Consider the following 24,514-nt stretch of genomic DNA (forward strand, 5'->3'; position numbering starts at 1 on the left):
GGGGTTTTTTTGTTTGGTTGGTTTTTTGGTTTTTTTTGTTGTTTTGTTTTGGTTTTTTGGTTTTTTGGGTTTTTTTTGTTTTTTTTTTTTTACTTTCTCACAGCGTTTTAATCCCAGCTGGCAGCAATACCTTGCAGGAGGTGAGGATGAAGAGGCTGGTGGGCAGTGAGGACAGCAGTCATCTCATCGTGGTCCGAGGGATGGATGTACTCATAAATGCTGTTCCCAGTGAGCTCCACCTGGGAAAAAATTGAATAAAAGCAGCTGGGTCATTTTCTGCCCTCCAACACCCTGCACTCCCCTTTTCAAACATGAGCTGGGTGTATCAAAAGCATCTTCCAAATCGCAGCCATTAATGGGAATTAATTCTTTCCTCAGCAGTGATTGATATTAGAGAGGTTTTTGTGGGAATTTCTGGGGCTGCATCAGAGACAGAAGAGCTCCTGTTAGAGCTGGGAATGAAGTGATAAATTAGAGCAGCTGTAGAAATGTTCAATTGCCACGAACGGGAGGAAAACTCGGAGCTGTTTAAATGCCTCTCAAGAAGGCAAATATTCAAATAAAAACGTTTTTTTCTCCAGGTTCCCAAAAACTCTCACACAATTCCTTTGTGTTTTCCCACCACCAGCAGGGCCAGGGCTCTGAGAGAACCCAAAAATCAGATTTCCATGGATTTTCACTGCTCTAAAGAACCACACAGAGTAAAGATCTACCTCCAATATCTGTGTGTTCCCTCTCCTGCCTTGAATTTTGCCAGCACAGGGTGTGCTCCTGCCTTTCCCACTGCTAACAGTGGCACAAAACACCAAAAAAATCCTCGTGCTCCACGTGTCCCCTCTGCCAGCTCTGTTTGCCACCCCCCAAATCCTCTGAGAAAAGTCCCCAGAAAGCTGCAGGACTGGATTTAAATAAATAATATAAAGAAATAGGAATAGGAATAGGAAATAGAAATAGAAATAGAAATAGAAATAGAAATAGAAATAGAAATAGAAATAGAAATAGAAATAGAAGTAATCCTTAAACAGAACAGCATTTCCTTTATTTATCCCCTCCAAATCTGGGAATCCAAAGTGATGCTGCTGCTTTGAGGGTTTTAGCGATTAATTTCCTCTGCCACACAAAATTTTTTACAAAATACACACAAATGGACCAAAATTTAAAATAATTTTCCTTATTCCTGTCCTAAATTTCCTTGTCAGTGTAAGGTGAGGCATAGAAAGCGGCAGAGAATGAGGAATTTATCTGGGAAGAACAGGAAGAGCTGTGGGATTATTTGCTTTTGACACAGAAATTAATCCCAGTCGGTGGCTTTAAATTTGTAAACATCTCCCCCCCCACCCAAAAAAAAAAAAAAGAGGATTTAAAAATATTTAGATGTTAAGAGAAGCAGGAGGCTGTTGGCATTGCTGTGTCTGAAATGAGGGCCAGGCTGCCCCATGGTTTGAGCTCCTGATGTGCCTCGGGCCCCCCAGATCAGAGGCAGCAGGAGCTGAAGTGATTTAAGCCATTCTTCCTAAGCCAGTCCCACTCGTTTGCTAAGATTGTGTGAGTTGCCTTTTCTTTGGAATAAATGAAGTTGTCTGCCCCAACAAAGCAAGCAATCTTCTTTTTTTTTTTTTTTTCTCTTCTTGAAAATGTTCCTCATCCTTCCATTTTCTGCATTATTCATGGAATGCCCCTTCCCAGGGTTGTGCAAACTCACTTTTCTTTTTTTTTTTTTATTTTTTCCTCCCTCCTAACCATCTATTCTCTCACTGCTCCTTTCCAGCAGCCCCTCCCTGCAAACACAAAAACATCAACAGTGATCTGATATTCTAACCAGACCCAAAACTCGCCGAGTTAGGAAAACAAGTGGAAAAAAATGAAAAAAAATAAGGAAAGGGGAGATGGAGAAGAAAGAACGAAAGAGAGAGAATAAAAGTGGGGGGAGAGAAAGGGAGGAAGAGAGAAAGGGAAAGGGAAAGGAAAAGGAAAAGGAAAAGGAAAAGGAAAAGGAAAAGGAAAAGGAAAAGGAAAAGGAAAAGGAAAAGGAAAAGGAAAAGGAAAAGGAAAAGGAAAAGGAAAAGGAAAAGGAAAAGGAAAAGGAATTAATAGGAAGGAAGGAAGGAAGAAAAGAAGAAAGAAAGAAAGAGAAAGAGAGAAAGAAAAAGAAAGAAAGAAAGAAAGAAAGAAAGAAAGAAAGAAAGAAAGAAAGAAAGAAAGAAAGAAAGAAAGAAAGAAAGAAAGAAAGAAAGAAAGAGAAAGACATGGAATGAGGAAGGAAGAAGATTATTTACATGGCTTCATTTATGGAATTTTCTCCAGGAGCTGCTCTTTAAAAGCTCTGCCTGCTCCTTTGCAGGCCACAAACAGGTGGGGACTTGCTGCAGGAACACCCCACATCCTAATTTTTTTTGTTAGAGAGGAAGAAAAACACAAAATCTCACTCACAATCCTTTTCTCATTATTTTATCATATTTGATTAAAAGTTATTTTTTTTCCCCTGAATGCTTTTCCCTTGGAATGAAAACATTTTTATCAGAGAATTTACCTTCCAAAAAATTACAAGAATTCACGAGTGGCTGTGTATGAACAATCCCTCCCTTCAATTCAGAGACTTTCTGACAGAAAAAACCCCACTCACTCTGACCAACCTCATCAACTGTAGTTTATGTTTTCTCTTAAAAAGTGTAACTCATGGATGTCTCTTGTTTTTCCCAAACTCATCACCTGTTTTAAACTGATTCCTCATGCAAATGCACATTTTTCAACAGAATTCAAAGTGTCAAAGGTCACAGTTTTATCCCAATTTTTCATTTTTATCTCAGGGTTCATGTCTAAAATTCAAACCTAAAGTTCTTTCTGAAATAATGGCTGGTTTTCCTTGTTATAAACACAGAAAAGATTTTTATTCCTATAGGTTTATTTGCAACCCCAGGAAAACCAGCAGGAGGTAGAGGTACAACACTGACCCCAAAACTGACTTTAAAAATTGACTTTAAAATGCAAAACCACCAGCAAGGAGATGGGGGCTAAGCCAGAGTCAATAACCAAAATCTGGATCTGTAATTTGGGATCTCACCCCTCACTAGGCAGGCAACATTCAGGCTCTTTTAAAGTCTACAAAGAAACCCTGAAAACTTAAAAAAAAATCTAAACTATACAGTTCCATTCATAAGGCTAAAACCCCATGCCTCAGGTTATTAAAGCAGCTTCCTCAATGCAGTTTTTAATAGCTGTAAATACCAAATATCAGCATTTCCTACTAACAGGGGGGTTTATGAGGAACTCTGAGATTTTTTTTTTTTTTCCCCAGCCAAGGAATGATTCTTAATAAACACACAGGACTAAGCAGATGGATTCCAGAGCAAATAATTACATATTTTGCCTCTCTCAGACTCATTGGAAGAAAGCAAAATAAACTCCTGGAAAAGTTCAGATATTTGTGGTTAAATATTTCAAGATTTATCAGAAGTCAAAGATAAGCCTCATGGATCCAGAAAACTGCTGGAATAAGCTCCAGACTTTCAAATTTAATAAAAATTTGTCTTTCCCCATTGTTTCACAAGAGGATTTTCCTCTCCTTTTTGTGCCTTCAGACTCTGTGCGGAAAAAAAATATTTGGGGAATTTGAAGCTGTTTGTTATCCATGGGGAAAAAAAAAATTAAAAAAAAGAGGCAAGAAATTGGCTGTTCAATTCATTTCATCCCTGGGCTGGGGCCAGCTGGGATGAGGAGGAGGAGGAAGAGGAAGAGGAGGAGGAGGAGGAAGAAGAAGAGGAAGAGGAGGAGGAGGAAGAGGAGGAGGTCCCACAACAAAATTTACAATTTTTCCTGCTCCAGCTGGGAGCAAAACGAACTCCAAAGCCACAAATGAAGTGGCAGGGCCACAAACGAAGATGTGGATTTTTCAGAACCTTTGTTTCTGAGACGAAGTCGTGCTTAAAAACAATCCTTAATGCTGGTTTTAAATTTGTGACTGGTTTGGCTTTTTCTCAAGCTCCAATTTCTTCCTGCTGAAGTTAAATTCAGCAGCAACCAGAAGATAAAGGCAACTGTAGCTGGCCTCCAAATATAGTCTGCAAAAATTGTTTTTTAAATGTCCTTTTTTATTTAGTTTAAATACATATCTTTAAACAAATGGCTCTGGAACTGGAAATTGATGTGTGGGCTAGTTAATTGACAAATTATTTCATAAAAAGGCCTTTCTGTGGCACTTTAAAGGATGTTTTACAATCACCACCACTCTGCTCTCAGCTTGTATTGGCTGCAGCTCTGTGAGGGCACTTGTTGGAAATAAAATGTGGAATTATGGCCGGGTGGATTTCCTTCTCCTGCCCAATCCCATCCTTGTTGATGCCAGTGGCAGAAATCCCAGGGATTTTCAGAGGAGTGGGAACAAGAAATCCTTTAGGAGGCCCTGGGAGCTGCCAGGAATATCCCAGGGTTAATGGATTCATGTCCTGGGGAGTGGGAGCAGCCCAGTGTTAGAGCTGGTGCTGCTTAAAGCAAAATTATCCCTTCCAAAATAGGATACTGGGGCAGAGCAAGAACAGATGGATAAACCAGGATGGGTTGTTAACTGAGGGCCTTGTTTATAAATAAACCCCTGTGCACTGTGGATTGCTGTGTTTTGGGAGTCCCTCATGTTTCAAATCCCACAGCTCTCAAGCTCAGTTATTGCAAACCTCTGCTGGAGTGAAAGGTTTGGGATTTTGCTGATCAAGCTGCCTTCAAAAAGCAACTTGACCAACCCTTCTGATTTGTCCTCAGCACCTCCTGCGCCAAGAATTTATAGCTATTTCCACGCACGTGGAATTCAGTCAGTGCTGAATTCAGATGAGCAGGAGGACTAAAATTAAAATAGGATTAAAATTTGTGTGACACTGCCAGTCCCCTCTTCCTACCTGTGCCAAAGTCTGTTTAGTGTCCCACTGGTCCCACAATTCTTTAATTTCTCCAAACAACTGGATAATACTGAGACCTGCAAGATCTGGTGGCTTGATATTCCTCCAAAAGAACAATTTCTGGGCAAACCCTGGAAAACCAGGGAGCAAAAACCACAGGACAGGTGAATGGGAATGCTCAGTGTTTTGGGATAATGGCATTGATTAAATGGAAGGATTTTAGCAGGTAGCATCCTGGATCCTTGCAAAAATTCAGGGTGAGAGAAACCCAGGTGGAAAAATGAGTCAAAAATAGGGCCCTTCTGTAGGGAAGCTTATTTTCAAGCAAAGCAAGATTTAAGGGAATTTGAACCTGAATTAAATGGTATGAAACAACTAAAACTGTACCATAAAAGAGTGAACTGAACAAACTGAACTAAGAATGTTTCCTGCCCAGATTTTTTAAATCAGCAGGTTAAAAAATAGAATTTATGGTGGCTATTTATTCCCAAAATGATTTTTTTTCTAAAGATATTAGAGGAACAGGGGGTTAGAAATGGTTTTTATGGGTTTATTATCTTGTTGTCTCTACCACTTGAGTTCTATTTTCTCTCATAGCCACTAATTCTAATACCACTGTTGTAAACACACGTCCAAAGAACTCCACCATTTTTTTCAATTAAAAATATTAATTACTACAAAAATTAATGTACACAAATAATCCCCACCATTAAAGCCCCCCTCTCTGTTTATTGAAACAGCCACAGGGTAAATCAATCAGATACTTTCAGAATATTCTCCTCTCTCTCACCTTCATCTCCTCATTCTTCTCCCCTCTGCTGTTTAGTCTCTATTTCAATTCGTTTATTTATTTATAAAGGTTTGACACACAACTGAACACCTCAGTTTCCTGCAGGTCTCATCCAGGGCCTGCTGAAATTAATGAGGAATTTTTTTAATGGGACTTTGGCAAACTTTAGGTCAGGTGCTACAAGTGAATTTCAGTTACAGACAAAGTTATGCAAAGTTGCCTTCTACAATAAATTCAGGCTCTTTGCCTTCGTGCTTATCCCAAGAAGGCAGAAAAAAAATTAGAAATGTCCACCTAAGAGAGAGAAAAAAAAAAGAACAGCAAAACATAAAACCCCCTCATATTTCTGGTGCAGAACAGTAGTAAACTGAGTTTTATGAGTTCTATCACAACCATATAAAACGCTTTACTGAAAAGACCACTGAGCTGGAAAAACTCAGGAAAAACTACCCTGAATTCCATGTGAACACTCATAAATCTGCCCCCCTTTCCCCTTTTTTTATTTTTTATTATTTTTTATTTTTCTTAATTTTTTTTTCTCCTCCTCCAGCACATTTTCCATAAAACTCCTGTTCCACATCAGATTTCCTCTCCCTTTCATAGGCAGCCTCAGTATCTGACACAATCTAAGACTCCCAGACTTGAATTCTGAGCTTTATTTCAGCCCTATTGCGTTACCATGCTTGGGTTTCAGGCCCTGCCTCCATCTGCAATTTGCAATATCATATTATTTATGGCCCTTCTGAAAGGTAATGAGGAGTAAAATACAATGAACAAGAACAGATATAAAGACTGGGTGATGTGGTGGCAAGGAAAGGAAATTTGAGTATTTTACCAAAGCTATTTTAAGGGAGAAAAAAAAAAAAAGCTTCAAACAGCACTGAAAAAAAAACCAAAAAACAACAACAACAACAAAAAAAAAAAAACAAACAAAACAAACAAACAAAAACCAACTTCATATAAAGGCAAGGCATCAGTGCAAGGGTCCAAATTTGTATTTAGCAGTTTTATTTTATTTTATTTATGCTTTAGATATCAGAGCACACCCCCATACCTGGGACAGGCCAAGGTGCACAGATGCTGTCTCAGAAATGTACATTATTTTGCCATCAGATGCCACGACGAAAACAAAGCCATCCAAAGTCTGAAATAAAGAGAAATGAACAGGTTAAGAAGAAAGAAATCTGTTAAAAGCATTTACAGTGGGGAAAAAATTATATATATATTTGGGGGATGATTTCTGACTTGAGCAGCAGCAAAGAGCAAAATTTAAGGAATAGAAACTTTGATCTGATTTTGTTCCTTTAAACTCAGGGGTGTTGTGAAATCCACCTCGTTCCCCTGCAGATGCAGCTTTGCTGCTGCACTTTCAGGGAATATTCTGCTGTTGATTCAGGCTTCTTTTTTAGTGCCTAGCCCAAATCCTGAGCTTCAGGGGGAAGTCAGGCCCTCCGTGAGCCATTTTTTATGGCATAATTGGCAGACCCAGCTCACTGCTATTTGCAATTGATTTAATGGCACCACCAGCAACGTTTAAATTCGGCTGCGTTTTCAATAATATATTTCTGAATAGAGAGCTCTCTGCTCTGGAGCAATGTGAACTTCCAAAATGAAAGCAGAAGTCAGCATCCAAAACTTAACAAGAACAAATATCTCTCTTTGAGGGTGATAAAGTTTTGTCCTTGCAGTGTGTAAACCTCAACCAAGGCAAAGTTGAGATCCGATCCTACAAATTCTCCTTGACAGGATACTGGCTGGGAGGTAAATATTGCTTCTGTGAGTAAAAACTGAAAGTTTGATTTAGTCAGATTGTATTTATATGAGAAAAAAAAAAAAATAAATGACCTGGTAAAGCTCAGCCAAAGCTGGCCATGATTTGGATACAAAACCTCTCCCTTTGGGGGGCCCTTGATTTTTCAGTGCCCAGTTTCAGGCACTTTTTCAAAAGTAGCTGGTAGCAAAAAGTCTGCATTATCTCCACCCAGTGCAGAAAGCTTTGATCAACACATGGCGTGTGAATATCAGTGAATATTCACACATGTTAACACCACTGGAAAATGTGTTTGGAAGAGAAAAATCTTATTTACAGTACATAGGTAAAACAACCACCTGTTTTAATCCATTTCAAGTCACTGAACTGGAAGAGAAGCAATATAATCCTGTCTACTTCATGTACCTCTAGTGCCACCCCAGTAAGAAAATATTCCAAATTGTTTTCTGGCCTACTAATGACTCTGCAGCATATAATTGAAATCGGATTACTCTTTGCCTTTTTTAGGCATAAGTTGAATATTGTAGAAATATTAGGGAATAATTTATTGCAGTTTTAGCCACAATTTTGCTTTAAACACTGTTGTCTTGCAATTGCATTTCCCTATATCATTAATAAACTTGGGTCAATGCTGCTGTTACTGCAACACATCCCAAAATTTCATGTACAGGAATGCACACTGAAACTGAAAATTCACATGGAAAATTTCAGTGTAAAAACCCCTAAAAAAAAAAACAACAAAAAAAAAAAAGAAAAAAAACAAAGAAAAAGGCTTGCAGTAAATGTGGGTTTATTAAAACCTTCAGCATTCATCATTCAGAAATAATGAGCTGTAAAATGAGAGTGACAGGTGATCGGCATTTAATTTGGTGTAAATTCAATTAATTTGGTGTAAATTCAATTCATTTATTTGCCTGGCATTCAATTAATGCCAGACAAAACAGGAAACAGCCAGGAGGAGGACTAACAACAGTGATTTATACAATTGGGACTGTATTTTAATATTTACATTAAATTATCATACAGAACTAGACCAGCATGTCCAGGTCGACTCTGAAACAGCTGAGAGGACAGCAGCTACTTGAAATAAAATTTCCAAGACTGCAAATGCCTCCCCAAGAGATAATTTTGAGCTCTGTCATTGCCTGGATTTTGTCAGTGCTTCCCAAAAATCTCATTTTTCCCCGCAGGAGAGCGGCTGCTGCTTTTTGGTAGCAAATAAATAATTGTGCTAGTCACTGCAAAGGTCGGAGCCGGCGGCTCGGGCAGAGATTTTCTGATGAAAATAATGATTTTTTTTTTTTTTAATGAGGTTTTTATCCCCAGCCGAGCGAAGCAGCGAAAAACAGCCCCAGCTCTGTGACCAGGAATTCACCTCTCACAATAAACCCGCCCGCTAAATGATTTCGGTTTAATGGTTCTTTAAAATCAGGGGAGTAATCGTGAAGATCACGTACTAAAAAAAAAAAAAAAAAAAAAAAAAATAAACAAAAAAAAATAGTTAAACGCAATTTTTTTTCCCTTTTCCTGCTGGGGCGCTTGCTTCGACTACGACTTTCTAAACTCAGAATTCAGAGGAATTCCAGAGCAGATCTCCGGGATTGGGAGCAGCGGAATTTCCATGTGCTGAAGTCCCCGGGAGATCCAATCCAAGCGTTCTCCCCTCTCGGGAAGCCTGCGCTCCCTCCCAGGTGTTCCCGACAGCTTCCTGGGGACATCCCTGACATTTTTGATAAAAGTTTTTAGGGCTGGAAGGGGTGCACAGAGGGGATGAGCGCCTCCCTCTTCTGCCATTAGCAAAGGCGGAAAAAAAAAAAAAGAGAGAAATAATTGGAATATAAGAGGTTGATGTCTCTAGTTTTCTGCTCTCGCAGCCCGGCGAGGGAAGGAGATGAAGGATGAAGGATGAAGGATGAAGGATGAAGGATGGAGGATGGAGGATGAAGGATGGAGGATGGAGGATGGAGGATGGAGGATGGAGGATGGAGGATGGAGGATGGAGGATGGAGGATGAAGGATGGAGGATGGAGGATGGAGGATGAAGAATGGAGGATGATGAAGGATGATGAAGGACAAAGGCTTCAGCCAGCCTCCTGTCGTGGTGTGGGGGGGAGGAGGAGGAGGAGGAAGAGGAGGAGGAGGAGGAGGAGGAGGAGGAGGAGGAGGAAGAGGAGGAGGAGGAGGAGGGGGAGAGTTAACCCCGGGTTTTCCATGCTCAGCGCGCACGGGAGGAGGAAGGCGTGCGCTACCTGGAGCAAGTGGGATCCGAGCTCCATGGCCACGTTATCCAAGGGCCCGACCCTGCTCGGCTGTCCCCAGGCGTCGCCCAGACCTGCAGTAGAAACAAGGATTTGGTTAGAGCAGGAGCCCCTTGCTGTGCCCCCTGCGCTGCCCGTGCTCCCCCTCCTCCTGGAGGTGGGAAAGGTCGAGTCCCTTCTCCACACAAGCTTTGGGACGGAATTGTTCTTTTTCTGGAGCACAGCATCCTCGCGGATGCTCTTTCCCCCTGCCCGCAGATCCCCCAGGAACGCGGCCGCAGCCGCTCCCATCGCCCGCCGGGTCGGTCCCGTCCTTGCACTGAACCCCTGTCCCCGTCCCTGTCCCTGTTCCTGTCCCCATCCCTGTCCCTGTCCCTGTCCCCGTCCCTGTCCCTGTCCCTGTCCCCATCCCTGTCCCTATCCCCGTCCCCATCCCTGTCCCTGTCCCCATCCCTGTCCCCGTCCCTGTCCCTGTCCCTGTCCCTGTCCCCATCCCTGTCCCTATCCCTGTCCCCGTCCCGGTCCCTGTCCTGTCCTTGTCCCTGTCCCTGTCCCTGTCCCTGTCCCTGTCCCTGTCCCTGTCCCCCCGAGGTGACCAAGGAGGAGGATGAGGACGTTAAAGAAGGCCGGTGCTCGACTGGAGATAAACTGCCCCGATTTCACCTGCTCACGGACCGGACCGACACAGCTTCACCCTCCCGACCCTATAGCCCGACCCTATAACCCGACCCTATAGCCCGACCCTATAGCCTCGCCCCACAGCCAGACCCCGCCTCGGGGACAGTGGAAAGTTTCTGATGGAGCTGGTTTGGGGCGAGGAGGGGCGGCTGGGCTGGGGTTTGCGCGCTCTTTGGTTTGTTTGGTTTTTTGTTTGTTCCTTAGTTTGTTTTTCTCCTCCTCGGTGAAAAGGAGCCTTTCAGCAGCTCCCCGGCGGAGCCGAGACCGCCCCCATGCCAGGCCAAGAGCTGGGCACCGCTCCGGGCACCTGGAGTGCCCGCAGGGGATGGAGGGCAAGGGAAAGACGGGACCGCATCCGTCTGGTGCCTCATTTTTGGAGAGAAAAGACAACCCTGGGCTTCGGGGAGGCCTTAGAGCCCGGAGCAGGCTCTGGATGCCAGCCTGCAATTCCACTACCGAGCCCCGCGTTTTTCCCCTCTCTCCGCCCAGGTGCTTCCAAATAATTTTTTTTCTTTCTTTTTTTTTTTCTTTCTTTTTTTTTTTTTCCCGGCTGCGGCGGGCGCCCCGCTCGGCTCCGGAACGGGAGGGAAAACTGGCAGAAATTCCTGCCCTGAGCTCCAGCTCCGTGATTCCCAGCGTCCCTCCTGACGCCCTCACGGATCCATTTGTGCTTTGGCCACTTAAACCCGGTCTGGGAATGATGGGGGGGATTTCTCTCCCCTCTTGGGGCATCTCTTGGGATGGGCAGGGTCTCCCACTGGAGGGACGGGAGGCGGCGGGGAGGACGCGGGGCTTTCCCCCCGGGTTTTGATTCCCTTCCCGGTGCTTGGCTCCATGTCCCGCTCCCTCCGAGGAAGCGCTAAGGAGCTTCCCATGCCAGGCCGGGGACACCAGGGACCTCGACCCGCCCTGACCCCTCCTTTTTCGCCCTCCCAAGGAAATAGCAGCACCCATAAAGGGAGGGGGGGGGGGTGTCTGCATCCCCAGCCCGTGTCCGTCTCTCCGGGTCCCTCCAAATCCCGGGAATTCACAGCGGGAAAGGGAAGGACACCTTCCCTGCCCTGAAAGACGCGCTAGAAAATTTGCTCGGAAGAGCCAAACGAAAATTCGCTTTTTTTCTACGCCGTTTCCTAATTCTCCGCTTGGAAAAGGCTCCTAAACTTCCAGAGACACGGCGAAAAATGTCCTTTCTGCTGAAATGCCTTTCCGTTTCTTGGGAGGAAAAAAGTTTGGGAACCGCGGAGTCATCCTGCAGTTTCTTTCCCGAAACGGCAACAAATGCGAACTCCAGAGTCTGTCCCTGTGCCGCGGGGCTTGCCCTTATTTCGATTCTAATTACAAATTTCGAAATACGAGTCTGCAAACCTACAGAGAGTCACATACAGCGGTGTAAAAGCTGCCCTGAGATCTTCCATTCCGAAAGACGAGACAGATTTATTCCTTGAGCTCTCACGAAACTCTTGAAGAACAAACCACGTCTCTGCCCCACCCCTGCGAGACAATTCGCTCCGTCCTGTCCTTTCACAGCATCCCAAAATCTGGAAGAGTTTTGAGGTTCTTTCCTAGCCCGGAATAATAGTAAGAATAAGAATAAGAATAAGAATAAGAATAAGAATAAGAATAAGAATAAGAATAAGAATAAGAATAAGAATAAGAATAAGAATAATATGTCGCTTGCTCAGATTTGCCTCTTTCAGAATTTTAAATTGGACTCGCAATCGCGGGCGCGCATCGAACACGTTCGGTGGATCAGCCTGGCATTCGTCTGAGCTTATTTTAAAGCCGGTGATTTTATCGTTTAATCCGCCAGCAGATCGCTTTAAAGGTGAAAACGAAACAAATAAAACCTTGCTTCGAGTAAACGACTAACGCCCATTAACTTCTCCTCCGAGAGATTTGCAAACGCGCGAATCTGTAAACGTATGGATGCCATAGGCTGGGCCGGGCTGCTCCTGCCCGGTCAGTAAATAAGGCACAAATTCTCCCAGTGGCCTGGAGCGAGGCCAAAATCGCTGCCGATTACACAGCGAGCCTTTCCCGCACAGCTCCTTCGGGACCGGAGCTCGCTGGGATGGGAAGCGATCCCTGCCTGGGGACGTCCCACCCGGACGGGTGGTTCGGAAGGGGACATTTGGAGATGTCCCCTCGCAGCAGGAATTACCTGGTCCCGAGAGCGAATTCACTGCTAGCGGGGAGCTGGAGCATCCTCCCCGCAGATGCTGGGAACACCTGGCCCGGAGCGAGGCTCCTTTTCCATGCTGCAGGGTCAGGGATCATCCAGATCCAGGGACCTTGGGGGGATTTCGGCAGCGGAAAGCCCGGGGAGCCGGGCTGGGCTCGGGCACGGCCCAGGGCCGCCTGCGGGACGGTGACTCGCCAGTCCCAGGCTCAACCTTTGCTTTCCTGGCACTCCACCGCAGGCAAAAAGGGCGAGACGAGCCTTTCTCCTGCTTTCTCCTGCTTTTTGGACCGGTGTCCGTCCCCCCCGGAGCCGGGGCAGGGCAGGACCGGGATGCCTGGCACGGCAAACCAGCGGCCCCTGTGCCCGCCGGATCCGTCCGGGCACCGGGAGGCACCTCCGGCTCCGACAGCTCCGGCCCGGAGTCAGAGGGGTTTTTTTTTTTTTTTTATTACAAACACCCCAAAATTCGCGCTGCTTTTGCTGGTGAAAAACTTGGGGGTTTTCGTACAAACGCGTCTCCCGCTCCCTGCGGCAAACACGGACAAAATTCCATCCGTCTTTTGACACCTCTGTCTGTTTTCCGAAATAACCTCAGCACTGACTTTGTACCATTTGTACATTTACCAATTTCCAGGGGGGCAGAGGGGTGAGTGAAACTGTAATGAGATCTAGAAATATTTGGGAACAACTCCCACCTTTGCTCTCGGCATACAGAAGTTCGTCCGCACATTCATTCGAAAGCCCGGTAGCTTTTCAGCTTGGGATTCTGCTAAAAGAATTACTTAGCGATGTATTACGTTCAGTATCGGGTTGCCCTGTAACTTGGGAGTGTTTCCTTTGTGTCTGCTGGGCTGTTCCCCGGAGGGCAAGGTCCCCCACCCTTCACGAGGAACACGGGGACAAGGACAAACCCAGGGGCTCGCCGCCAATCCTGTTTGGTTTTTGTTTTTGTTTTTTTTTTTTTTTTGGGGGGGGGTGGTTTTCCCAGTGCGGTTGTGCCTCCCTCTGTCGGGAGAGCCCCGGGGGGTGGCCCTGGGGTTCCATCGAGTTTTGTGCCCCTCGTTGAGGCGAGGTCCGAGGCTCTGCTGTCACCCCGTGAGGAGGAGGAGGAGGCAGCGGGGAGAGGGCAGCCCTGGCACCGAGCTCCGAGCCCCATCTGAAGCGGGGGGAGAGGGACCCCAGCCCCGACGGCACCGCTGGATGCCGGGGGCCGCGATGGGTCCGGAGCCAGCGGGGAACACCCGGGCCCGGCCAGGGGAACCTCTGAGAGCGGGGGAAAAGCCCCCAGACCAGGAGAGCTTTGGGAAGGAGCAGGGCTGGGCAGGGATGTGCGGGGCTCCTCTCTGCGGGCTCAGCGTCGGGAACGCGGCCGAAGGCTGGGAGGTGGGAAGGACGGGCGTAAAGATCGAGAATTTTATTTTATAAATATATATATATATATTTTTAAGGGAGAACTTCCAAAACAAAACAAAATTTTTAAAACCTGAGGAGAAATACTCTGACAAATATGCTCCCCAGGACACCCGCACAAACCCGGCTCTCCCCGCCGAGCCCAACCCACCAGATCGTGTTAAGGGGCCCCAAAGCGGGCGTCCTACAGCCAGGGAGGCCACGGGCAGACCCACGGCTGTGACCCCCGCCCTTCCTCTCTGCCTCCCTCCCTCCCCTCCGGCCGGGAGAGACCGGAGCGAGCGACCCCGCCGCTCATCCCCGCCCCGACCCCGCACCGCGGGGGCCCTGGGAACGGCCCCAGGAAAACCCTAAAAAAAAAAAAAAACACTTTTGTTTTTAGTAAGAACTTTAATGTCACTATTAGTGGTTAGTACAACAGCGGCTGGCTTTCCAAAAGGGATTACCCACGCCTCGCGCTTTATTTATTTGTTTAATTCATTAATGAAGCTTTTCCGAGAGCGTGTGACAATCAGATGAAATAGCTGCGATTCGCCTTGATTTTCTTAAAATATACATTCGTGGCCAGGTTTAAATGGGGACCGAAGACTATGAATATTCCTAGCAATTTCTATTGTCCGCCTCTCGGAATAAGGAAGAGATCTACCGCTCCGTCTCTTTATTCGGATTATTTTGTATTGCGTACATTATATTTTGGGTCACATATTAATTAGCTCGCTTCCATCCGGTTTAAACAACCGTATTTTATAATCGGTTTTGGGCACCGGGTCGGGGATAGGGGAGGGAGAGGGCAACGATTTCACCAGTCTGCCATAACCGGGGGGCAGAGAATCGCGGTTTTTCAATGCGATTCATTCTCGCCTCTCTTTATTTCATCAGCTCCTTTCCAAAATAAAATTTTTTTAAAAAAAAATAGATACTGACAGCGGAGACAGAAGACGACTCGTGGTATATTTTTGTTGTACAGTAACAAAACCGTGGCAACAACAAGAACAAAAAATACCCGAAAACACGAGAGAAGACGACATTAGAGAGCGGGGCTGCGGGGGAGGCTGGAGGCTGCTGTGTCCTGACTTTAACTCCTGAATCTCAAGGTCGCAGCGATACCGCAGGGCACAGTCTGGGATATCGGAGCACGAATTGTCCCTTGCAGGGCGAAAGGAGCTGGGGTAGAAATTCCCTTTCACTCTCGCTTCTTGGAGTCTGAGCGGGAGCTTCCGCGGGTTCGGTCCATCCTCGGGAAAAGCCTGGCCCGGCTGAGACGGAGATCTGTCCCAAACCCTGTCGGGATCAGTCACCTCGCTGAGAGTCTCAAACTTTTCCTAACCTACGTGTCAGCTCGCTGTGGGAGTCAGGAGCTCAGCCATCCACCGAGGGTTTTAAAAACACAGCTCTCTGTCTCTGTCCCTCTCTCTCTCTCTGCCTCTCTTTCCCTCCAGTCTAGACAGAGCTGGAAGCCAGGTCTGCAGCTGAACAGCGTTCCTGGCCGCAGCTAGTCCGGGCCTAGCACGCGTCTGGTGGCATCCCAGACCTGTCCCCCCCACCCTGCCACCCCTTTAGGAGTGACGGCTGGGGCAGCCCTGGGTGCTGGATCCCGCTGGGGGGGTCTGGTCCGTGCCCACCTTTATTTTACGGCCCGGGATCTCGGACGAGGGTGCCCCGCACGCATCGGATTTAAGCAGGGAAACCTTTCCGGGCTGTTTCCTCTCCCAGTAAAGCTAACTGGAAACCAGTAGCCGAGTATGAGGAGGGGGGAGGGAGGACGGACAGAAGGACAGACGGATGGGGACCGTCCTCCTCTGCTTCCACGGGCAAATCCCGAGGGAGAGGGAAGTTTAGGTGATGCGGGACTGTGTGGAAGAAGCTCCCCCATAAAAAAAATCCTTCTGCAGCCTCCTCTGTCCGGCTCCCCCCTTTCCTCTCCACCCTCCTAAGCACTAAACGCAGGGCTCGGGGACCGGAGGAGGTAATTTCCCCAGCCTGTCATTCCTGGATGCAAAGCTTTGGTTTTAAATGTATTTCCAGCCGTACTTAAGACGATGAAAGATCAGGAATTCGCTGTATGCATTTAAACGTTGCCCTTAATAAGCAGAGTGTGCGGAAGCGCACGCCCGGCCTGTTTAGGGAAGACAGACACATAAAACACACCCGAGCTGTGGGTATAAACCTGCTCTCGGGGTCGTCTTGCTGCTCTTGAGGATCAGCAGGGCTGGAAAAGCCGGGACGCATCCAGCAGCATCTCGAAACGTGTCGCTTTTCCTCCCTCTTAAATCAAAGGCGCTGGGGGACATGTTCGCCAGGCACGGCCGGCGAGTGATTCCCTCCCCCCCCCCCCACATCACCACCCTCGAAATTACGACGCTCTATTTCTCATCGGGAAATTTCCCGGTGGGGAATAATGGCTGGAAAATGCGGCGGAGCAGCGCCTCGCTCCCCTCGCTCCGCCGGCTCGGGAGCGCACACTAAAGGAGCCCCTGGCTTCCCATAGCACGGCTGCTCCGTGCTCCCGAAATTTCTGAATTAAATGGCCACGACGGTAAGCTTGGCTCGGGTCGGGTCGGGGAGGGGGGGGGGTGTTTCTTCTCTCCCTCCCCCTATTTTATTTTTGGTTGTGTTTTTATTTTTAGCCTTTTAATAAAGCTCCTTAGAAACCGCGCCGGAGAGCAGACCTTCCCCTGCGGAATTTGCTAATTCGTTCACCCTGCTCCTAGTCCGGAGAGGCACAAACAAACGACAAAACGGGGCAGCTGGGCTTTATTTAGCCACCCGCAGGCACTGCCCCGCGGTTCATCCCGCAGCTCAGCACGGACAATACGGGCGGCCCCCTCGCCTCCCCAAGGGCGCTCGGGGGGAATTGTGAGGCTCCCAGGGGGCTGATTTCCCCCAAACTCTGCGGGAAGGAGATGCTGGTGCCGGGCCTCGCTGCTGGGTGTCCCCGAGGAGAGCAGCAGAGAGAGCCACAGCGGGGTCACGGCCAGGCTGCGCTCGGACCTTTCCTTCCCTTCTCTCCCCGGCTCCAGGAGAAGCCGCAGGGCCTCGCTACGGAGCAGCCGAGCCTTCATTCCCAGCCTGCTTCCCTAGCTCCAGAAAACTCCAACCCAAACAAAATAACAATAACAACCACACAGTTTCCCCCCCCTATCCCCGAGGCCGCGCCCGGACGGGAAGCGCCGTGCTGAGGGGTCATTCCCGGGAGCCGGGCGGGATCTCCGGGGCTGCAGGCACGAACCGAGCCCGCTCCCACCGGGACGGTCCAACCCAGCCAAGGGAGCTGAAGCAGCAGCCGAGGAGGAGGAGGGGGAGGAAGAGGAGGAGGAGGGGGGACACGAACCGGCCGGCTCTGCCTCCCACCGCCGCCGGGCTTGGGGCAGCGCAGCGCTGCCTCCTCTTCCAGGGCAGGCGGCTTCGTTTCCAGCCCTCTTTTTCCTCAATCCCCCCACGCTCACCAGCCCGTTCTGAGACCCCTGCAGGCATCCCCTCCCTCCTGCCGGGGCCCCGATGGGGTCGTGGCCAGCCCAGCACCCCGTCCCCGCTCTCCCCCGTCCCTCCCGTGCAGGCTCCCGGAGCCCCGGCGCTCGTTTTTACCTTCGGGGAAGACTGCTCGCATTTTCAGGTAGCTGGTGGTGAGGCGGATGATGGACGCCTTGTCCAGCTGCGAGGTGATGGCCGAGGGCAGGGGTAGGAGTTTGGCCAGTTCGTAGAATTCTCCATTTTCTTTTTCCCGTCTAGTCTTTGCCGCGTTCTTGGATTTTTCCTTCATCGCGACTGCTGCAAGGCGGGGATGTCACTGGCATATTAGACCCGATTCTTCCGAATGGCAGGGGGCATGGATTTCGACCGCAGAGTTAGTATTTTCGTTTAAGGAAGGGAATTTACCCAAATCAAATCAAATAATTAATAATAATAATAAACGAAGGGAGGGGGAAAAAAGACAAAAAGGGGAGGGAAAAATAAAGCTAAACCAACCAAACAAAAACAACACCAGCAGAAATGGTGCGAGGAGGGTGGAGGCGATCTCTGAGCTACAACCAGGACAGGAAAGCCGCTCGGAGAAGGCAGTTCTGCTCTGACCCTGCAGTAGCGAGGGCTTCGAAATCCAGACTGAAAGACCCACGGAGACCTTCGTCCTCTGCGTGCAGCTGGGAATCGGATCTTGATCTCTTCAACCGGGAGCAAACCGCTGGGTTCCCTTCACTGAACGATTTCTTCCACTTCCCAAAAATAATTATTTAAAATATTTAAAAGGAAATAGATCGTCCATGCAAGAAATTATTTGGCTAAGCAGGCTGAACCGTTTTTGGACATTTTGTCTCTCAAGGAAAAAAAAAAAAAAAAGGGAAACCGAACGACGTTCGCGTTGAACGAAGTGCAAAATGAGCTGGTCCCGGAGCCCGAGATTCCGAGGACGCGACGAGCTCCCTCCCCGCTGAACCCAAGTCAAAGCCGGTGACTGCGGCTGATGGCTGGGGCGCTCCGAATTCAGCAGCTCTCCTTCCCCTCCGCCTCTCCTCTCCGGGCGGGCTCCTGCGGCCGAAGGGCTCTGCCGCTGCTCCGCCCGTGCCCGAGGGGCTCCGGCAGCTCCGGGGCGCGGGGGCCGCCGAGCCCCGCGGGGGCTGCGGGGGCTGCGGGGGCTGCGGGGGCTGCGGGGCTGCTCCTGCCGCTGCGGCCGCTGCGCCCGGCTCCAAGCGTGCTTCTCATGCGGAGTCAAATTAAAGGATCCGTTTTCCTCGGGACCAGTGCCACTTCAGCGTTGTTGTCTCTTTCCAAACAAGTCCGAGAGCTGGCAAAGGCGCGGCATTGATTTTGTTGCTTTTATTTATTGGTTTGGTTTGGTTTGGTTTTTTTCTTTTTTTTTTTGTTTTGTTTTTTCGCTCCTTTTAAAGAAGAAGAATTTGAAAGATAGGGATCGTCTCTCTCTCTATCTCTCTTTTTAATTTTTTTTGTTTCTTTTTTGTTTGTCACGTATTTCAAGAGCGAAGCGGTAGCTCTTTGGCAAAGACGTGCCTTTCAAAGGCAAGGGGAGGGTTTGCTACATTCACCTCCTGCAATTCGGCAAAGATCGAAGGTAAAATTCCCCTCCTCTCGGAAATCACAGCCGCTACGCTGCTCGTCTGAAAGCACCGATATCTCCGCTTTTTTTTTTTTTCTTTCCTATTATTTCCTCGCCTTTTTTATTTTATTATTTTTTTCCCAGGGGCAGAAGGAGCTCTGAAGTGGACCCCTCGGTTAATTCTTTAGCAGAGGCTGCAGAAAGCCAGGAGAGCCTCAAGAGGGGAGGGGATAATGTATCCGTGACGTGTCCTACAGAGCAGCGCCCTCCGAGGGACCCAAATCCAGAGGAGCCAGCGAGGAGCCGCAATTAGCACTTGCGGGGGGACGGGAGGCCGGCCCGGGGGGAGCCGGGGGGGCGGGGGCCGCTGCTTGGGGCAACCCCAACCCGCTCCCGGCAGAGCCCCTTGCCCCTCTCTGCCCTTCTCGGTGACCCCAAAGGGGGCCCTTGTCCCCCCACCCGGGCCGCAGCTGCCCCTCGGGAGGGGCCACGGGGAGTGTGACACGCGTGGGGCCCCGGCCCAGCAGGGAAGTCACCCGAGACTTTCCCCCTTTGTTCTGGAGCTGGGTGAAGAGTACCTGGACAGGCACACAGGTGGAAGCAGCACACATTTATACCGCGTATGTAACAGGCATTTTACGTATCACACGTGTATATATAAATATATAAATATAAATATATTCCCACACAGCCCCCGGTACAGGCGGACGAGGCGGTTGAGCTCCACCGGCAGCCGCTGCTCATCAGACCCCGCCGGGCTAACGCTGGCCGGGGCTTAACCCCGGAGCTGCCGGAGGAAGATGGAGCAAATCCCGGAGCGCCCAGGCTGTGCCGGGACCCCCGGGACCCCTGCCCGGCAGAGCTCGTGGGGCTGTGACCGCAGAGCTCGGGGCCACCTCGGCAGAGCTTGTCACAAAAGCCATGCCTGGGTCTCTCGTCCTGTCCCGACTCCGGGAATTAAGCCCAGCCCGGTCACGGCTAAGCCAGGTTTAACTCGACGGAAGCCCTTGAGCAGCCCCGCTATGCTTTTGGGGACACAAAAGCGAGGCGTGTCCCTGTCCCACTCACACGGGGACACAGCCCCGGTCCCGCCGAGCCACGACCCGCCCCGGACACGCGTGGGGATTAAAGCAGCGAGCAAAGGAGAGAAAGGAGCGAGCAGCAGAGCCCGGCGAGACGCGGCTGCACACCCGGGGAGCCCAGGGGGACGGGAGACACAACGAACCGGTCCTTAATATTAATAATCCCCGCGAGAGGCCCGGCCTGGCGGGCCAGTGTGTTTGCCCGAGCTCGCCCGGCCCTCTGTAGTTATCCCATTAGAGCAGCGAGAGCCCTGTCCGGCCACGGCCAGGGAGAGGCCACGCTCTTTAACCTCCCTGCGGCCGGGACCTGCCCGGGCCACCGCAGCCCGCGGGGTGGCGAGTGGGGACACTGCGGCACCTCCGGCTTGACTTGTGGGGCGAGCCATGAAGGGTTCCGGGACATTTTCCCGCACGGCCTCTGGTCCCAAATCCATCCCCTCCTGGCTCATGCCCTCCTTGGTTGACGAGCCCGGGGACAGCGGTTTTCGCAGGGAAGGCAGACAGGGAATGGGTGGGATTTAAGCTGGAGCCGGCTGGCAGGTCAAGGAAAGCCAAAATGTGCGATGTATCCCATTTCTCTCTCTCTCTCGCTGCCCTTTCTGTCCCCCCAAAATCGGGGTGAAACAGCAGCTCTTTGCCCCTCTCTATGGGGGCACCTCCCCTGGGCACATTGGCGGCTCCAGATTTGACCCGCCGCTGTGTTTTTATTTTTATTTTTACTGAAGCTTGTTCCAGCTGGGGCTTTTCGCCGACGGAAACAAACGCAAATTAATTTAGGAAAAAAAAAAAAAAAACAAAAAACCCAACCAAACATAAACAAACAAGAAAACCCCAAACCCCGCCAAAAAAAAAAAAAAAAACAAAAAACCAAACCCAAAACAGCCGTCGAAAATAAAATTCAGCTTTTCGGGGAAATTCTCAAAATTCAATGCAACCTCCGCCCGCCGCCGAAACTGGACGTACTCGCAGAGGTAAAAAAAAAAAAAAAAAATATATATATATATATATAGAGAGAGAGAGAGAGAGAGAGGAAAAATATTTGATGTATATATAGATGTATTTGTTTATGCGGAAAAGTAGCTGTATATCAAGGCAGGTCCTAGCGGGTCCGATTCAACAAGCTCCGCGATCTCTAACCCCGAGAAGGAATTTATATGGGACATTTCTGTGTCCTGTAAACAAAATATGCAGACAAACGACGGGGTGGCAAAGGAAAGCGCGAGGGGAGAGTGCTGCGTTTCCACAAATTGCGGTGGTTTGGAGAAAGGGCAGGTTTGCCAATGTTTTCAACATTGAATCCCGACAGAAAAAGAAAAATCACGGTGCTGCAAGGGTGGCCCAAGTCCGTCGAGGTGGATTCGCGATGTGCGGCTCGGTGAGTCCGAGGTGGCTGCAGGGATTTCCCTGCGAGCCTTTCCATAAGAAACTCCTCGTCGGGACGAAAATAAATCAGGAGAATAAGTCGAACAATTTGTTATTTAAATATTCAGATGGTATATTCACGGATACTTTGTTGTGGAATCCTACACCGGGCACGCACAAACCCGACTATTATTTAACATTTTCCTTTTGCATGGAAGGGAAACCTTTCCCGGGCTGGGAGATAGAGGGAGAGAGTTTCTTCCCCAGGTGAGCTGTGTTGCAGAGGAGCATTTCCAATGTTTTCATAAAAAAAAAAAAAAAAAATTAATTCCTTCCCAGGGTTTTCAACTGGAGACGGAAAACAGAAGATGAAAACGAGAGGTGAGAATAACCCCCTTCCACGCCCAAATAAATTCTTTTCACGGCTCCCTTGCGCGGGTGGGTGTCTGGGTGGCCATCGGGACAAGCCCGAGGCTCCAAGGGAGGAGGGGGGAGTTCAACACCTTTTTTTGGGGGGCAATCCCGCATCTTTCGGGCATGGGGGCTGCACACCCGGGACCCCCGGCACCGCTCCCTTGCCTCGCCCGGGATCCAAAGGAATTCCCAGGGCCGAGGTTTACATGGATAGGCAGCAGGACGAGGGTTGCCATCCCCTCGTGTCCGTGAAAGTGCCAATCTTACCACAAAAAAATCCCCCAAAACTTCGCAGCGCCGCAATTTTGGTGTTGGAGTTTTCCCGAATTTTTATTTTTTTTTTTTTTTTTTTTTTTTACCTCTGTGGAGGCTGGGGAGGAAATCAGGGCTGCGGAGCCGAGCACAGAGAGGGGCTTAACTTTAGTCTGATGTGCTTAGCTGAAGTATTAACTGTGAGAAATACCACCAAGTTCCACAGGAAAGAAAATAGCGTCAGATATTTGAACATTTCCAGTCTGCACCATCAACACCGCTCCCAGCTCCAGGACCAGCAGCGCTGATCGTCCCCGGAGGAATCACCCGGATTTTATTTTCCTCCCCCCCCCACCCCGTAACTACTGCTCCCAAGTGTGGCTGTACACACACAGCCGCTCACACACGCAAATCCTATAAATGCTAATAAAACAGATTCCTCAGGATTTGTTTAACTTGCCCCGGCACCCCCATCCTATATTGATATTCAATGGGGTTACTGGTGCACGTGAGGATTACTGGTGAAGTGGAAGATTTTGGGATCAGCCTCCTAGGGTGCCACTCGGACATGTCCCTTCAGACAAGGTGGGAGCCATAAACACTGGCAATACGATGAATTCGAACCGAATACTTGAAAGGGGAAAAAAGGAAGTGGAATCTCGGTGCTGGAATTATGAAACTATGCAGAATCGAGGCCTCCGGTTGCAGGGGATCGTTTTCAGCTCCTTTCTGGAAGCTGTATTGCTGCTATTGTCCAACCTTTGCTGGCCACATGGGACACGTTTGGCAATAGGACAGAAAATTATTTCTACTGGGCATGAACTGGAAATATCCAGCTGGGGCATGGATCCCATTTCTAATCAGGGTGGAGGGAAGGAAATCTCAATGCTCTTTCTTGTTACTCAGACAGCATTTGGAGGGTTTGACAAAAGCTCCTATCCAGAAGAAATACGGCTGTTTAAAAATGAAATAAGGATTGTGGGGTTTTTTTGTTGTTTTTTTTTTTCTTTTTTTTTCCCTTCAAACGTGTAAATTTGGGGGTTTTATTTTGCTGTCCGTGCTGTAGAATGGGGTGCATGCTGTGTGTGGTGTGCAGTGATAATACAGGCGTGCAACTCTGCAGGAACTGTCAGAGTTGATGGACTGATCCAAATGGATGATATTTGCAAAAAATATGCCCAAGTTAAAAACTCTCAGTGCTCATGTTCGGGTCAGGTTTTCAATTTCAGTTTTCTAAGGAGAATAAAGTTGTTTTGTTAAGGTCAACTTAATTTCCACCCCCCACCCCAACTGGAGCTGGAATTCAATGAATTTTCCAAAGGTATTTTCATACAGCTCCAGTAATTGGTATTAATTATGACATCCAAAGTTTCGTGACCAAACATTTGGTGCTGCTAATATAAGCTGCAAACCATATTTCTTTTAAATATGGGAGATAGTTTAAAAGGCAAAAGCTGGGAATAGGAGAGGGAGTGTATCAACCAGGGAGAGGAAGCTTCTTGGCTGGAGAAACTGGAAAAAACCTAGTGGGAAAAGCACACACTGGATCATTTTTACTCTATCTGTCTGAAATCCTTTGAACATTATAAAAAGTCAACGTGAATATTTTTATTTACGTTTTCAAACTTCTGCTCAGAGATTTGTTTTCTCAGTGGTCCTTGGCTTATAAGAATGGTGTGACTAATCTAGTGGAGATGAATAATGGATCTGGGAGGAATAGAGGAATTCTGATTCAGAAACATTTCTCTTTTTCTTTTTTTTTTTTTTTTTTGGTGGTATTTTATGCTGCTTGGCATTCAATACATTATATAATGACTGTCAGAAGGACTTCAGTAAAACTTGATGGTAAAGTTTATAAATACTTTAGTCATGATTTAGAAATGATGTATGTAAAACGTTATTTATGCATAAAGCTATTTATGCCTAATTATGTGATGTTTTACTCTGTTCTGAGCACAGTCATAAGCAAATGAATGTGCTGTCATTAACAACTGCACCTTTGATTTCTGAATAGGTTTTTTTTCCATGGACAAGCAGAGAAATTTAAGTAAAGAATGAGCTTTTCACAAGGGACTGGAACACGAGGGGCACGGAGGGCATGGAGGAGGAAAGCAGAAATTCTGGTCAAGGTCACTTTTGGAAACTCAGCCCTGCAAATTGGCCTGGATCAGCCAAATCTCCAAGGCAGGAGCTTAAACCAGTGTGGAATTCCCACAGAGCAGCTTCAACAAGGCAGGAGAAGCACTGGGAATAGAGGGAAGGGAAAAGAGAAGGGAAAGGGGAAAGGAAAATTTCCTTCCTGGTGCCATCAAGCTGATTGGGAAGGTCTAGCATGGGCATGGGAGAAGTGAAAATTCACCCATATAGGAACTTGCTTCT

The 24,514-nt window shown here is 48.3% G+C and overlaps 1 protein-coding gene across 1 annotated transcript in view; it reads right to left on the reverse strand.

Annotated features, from left to right (window-relative positions):
* The window catches only part of SIM2 (SIM bHLH transcription factor 2), a 55,181-nt gene extending 37,446 nt beyond the window's left edge, over window positions 1-17,735 (reverse strand). The window contains exons 1-4 of the mRNA XM_062515235.1: window positions 17,561-17,735; window positions 9,697-9,779; window positions 6,731-6,820; window positions 131-239 (exon numbers count right to left, since the gene is read on the reverse strand). Coding sequence (XP_062371219.1) covers window positions 131-239; window positions 6,731-6,820; window positions 9,697-9,779; window positions 17,561-17,735 — 457 coding nt within the window. The remainder of the gene's footprint in view (window positions 1-130; window positions 240-6,730; window positions 6,821-9,696; window positions 9,780-17,560) is intronic.
* Window positions 17,736-24,514: the final 6,779 nt, after the last annotated feature.

Source organism: Cinclus cinclus, chromosome 2 (genome assembly GCF_963662255.1).
Source record: "Cinclus cinclus chromosome 2, bCinCin1.1, whole genome shotgun sequence".
In the NCBI taxonomy this organism is placed as follows: domain Eukaryota; kingdom Metazoa; phylum Chordata; class Aves; order Passeriformes; family Cinclidae; genus Cinclus; species Cinclus cinclus.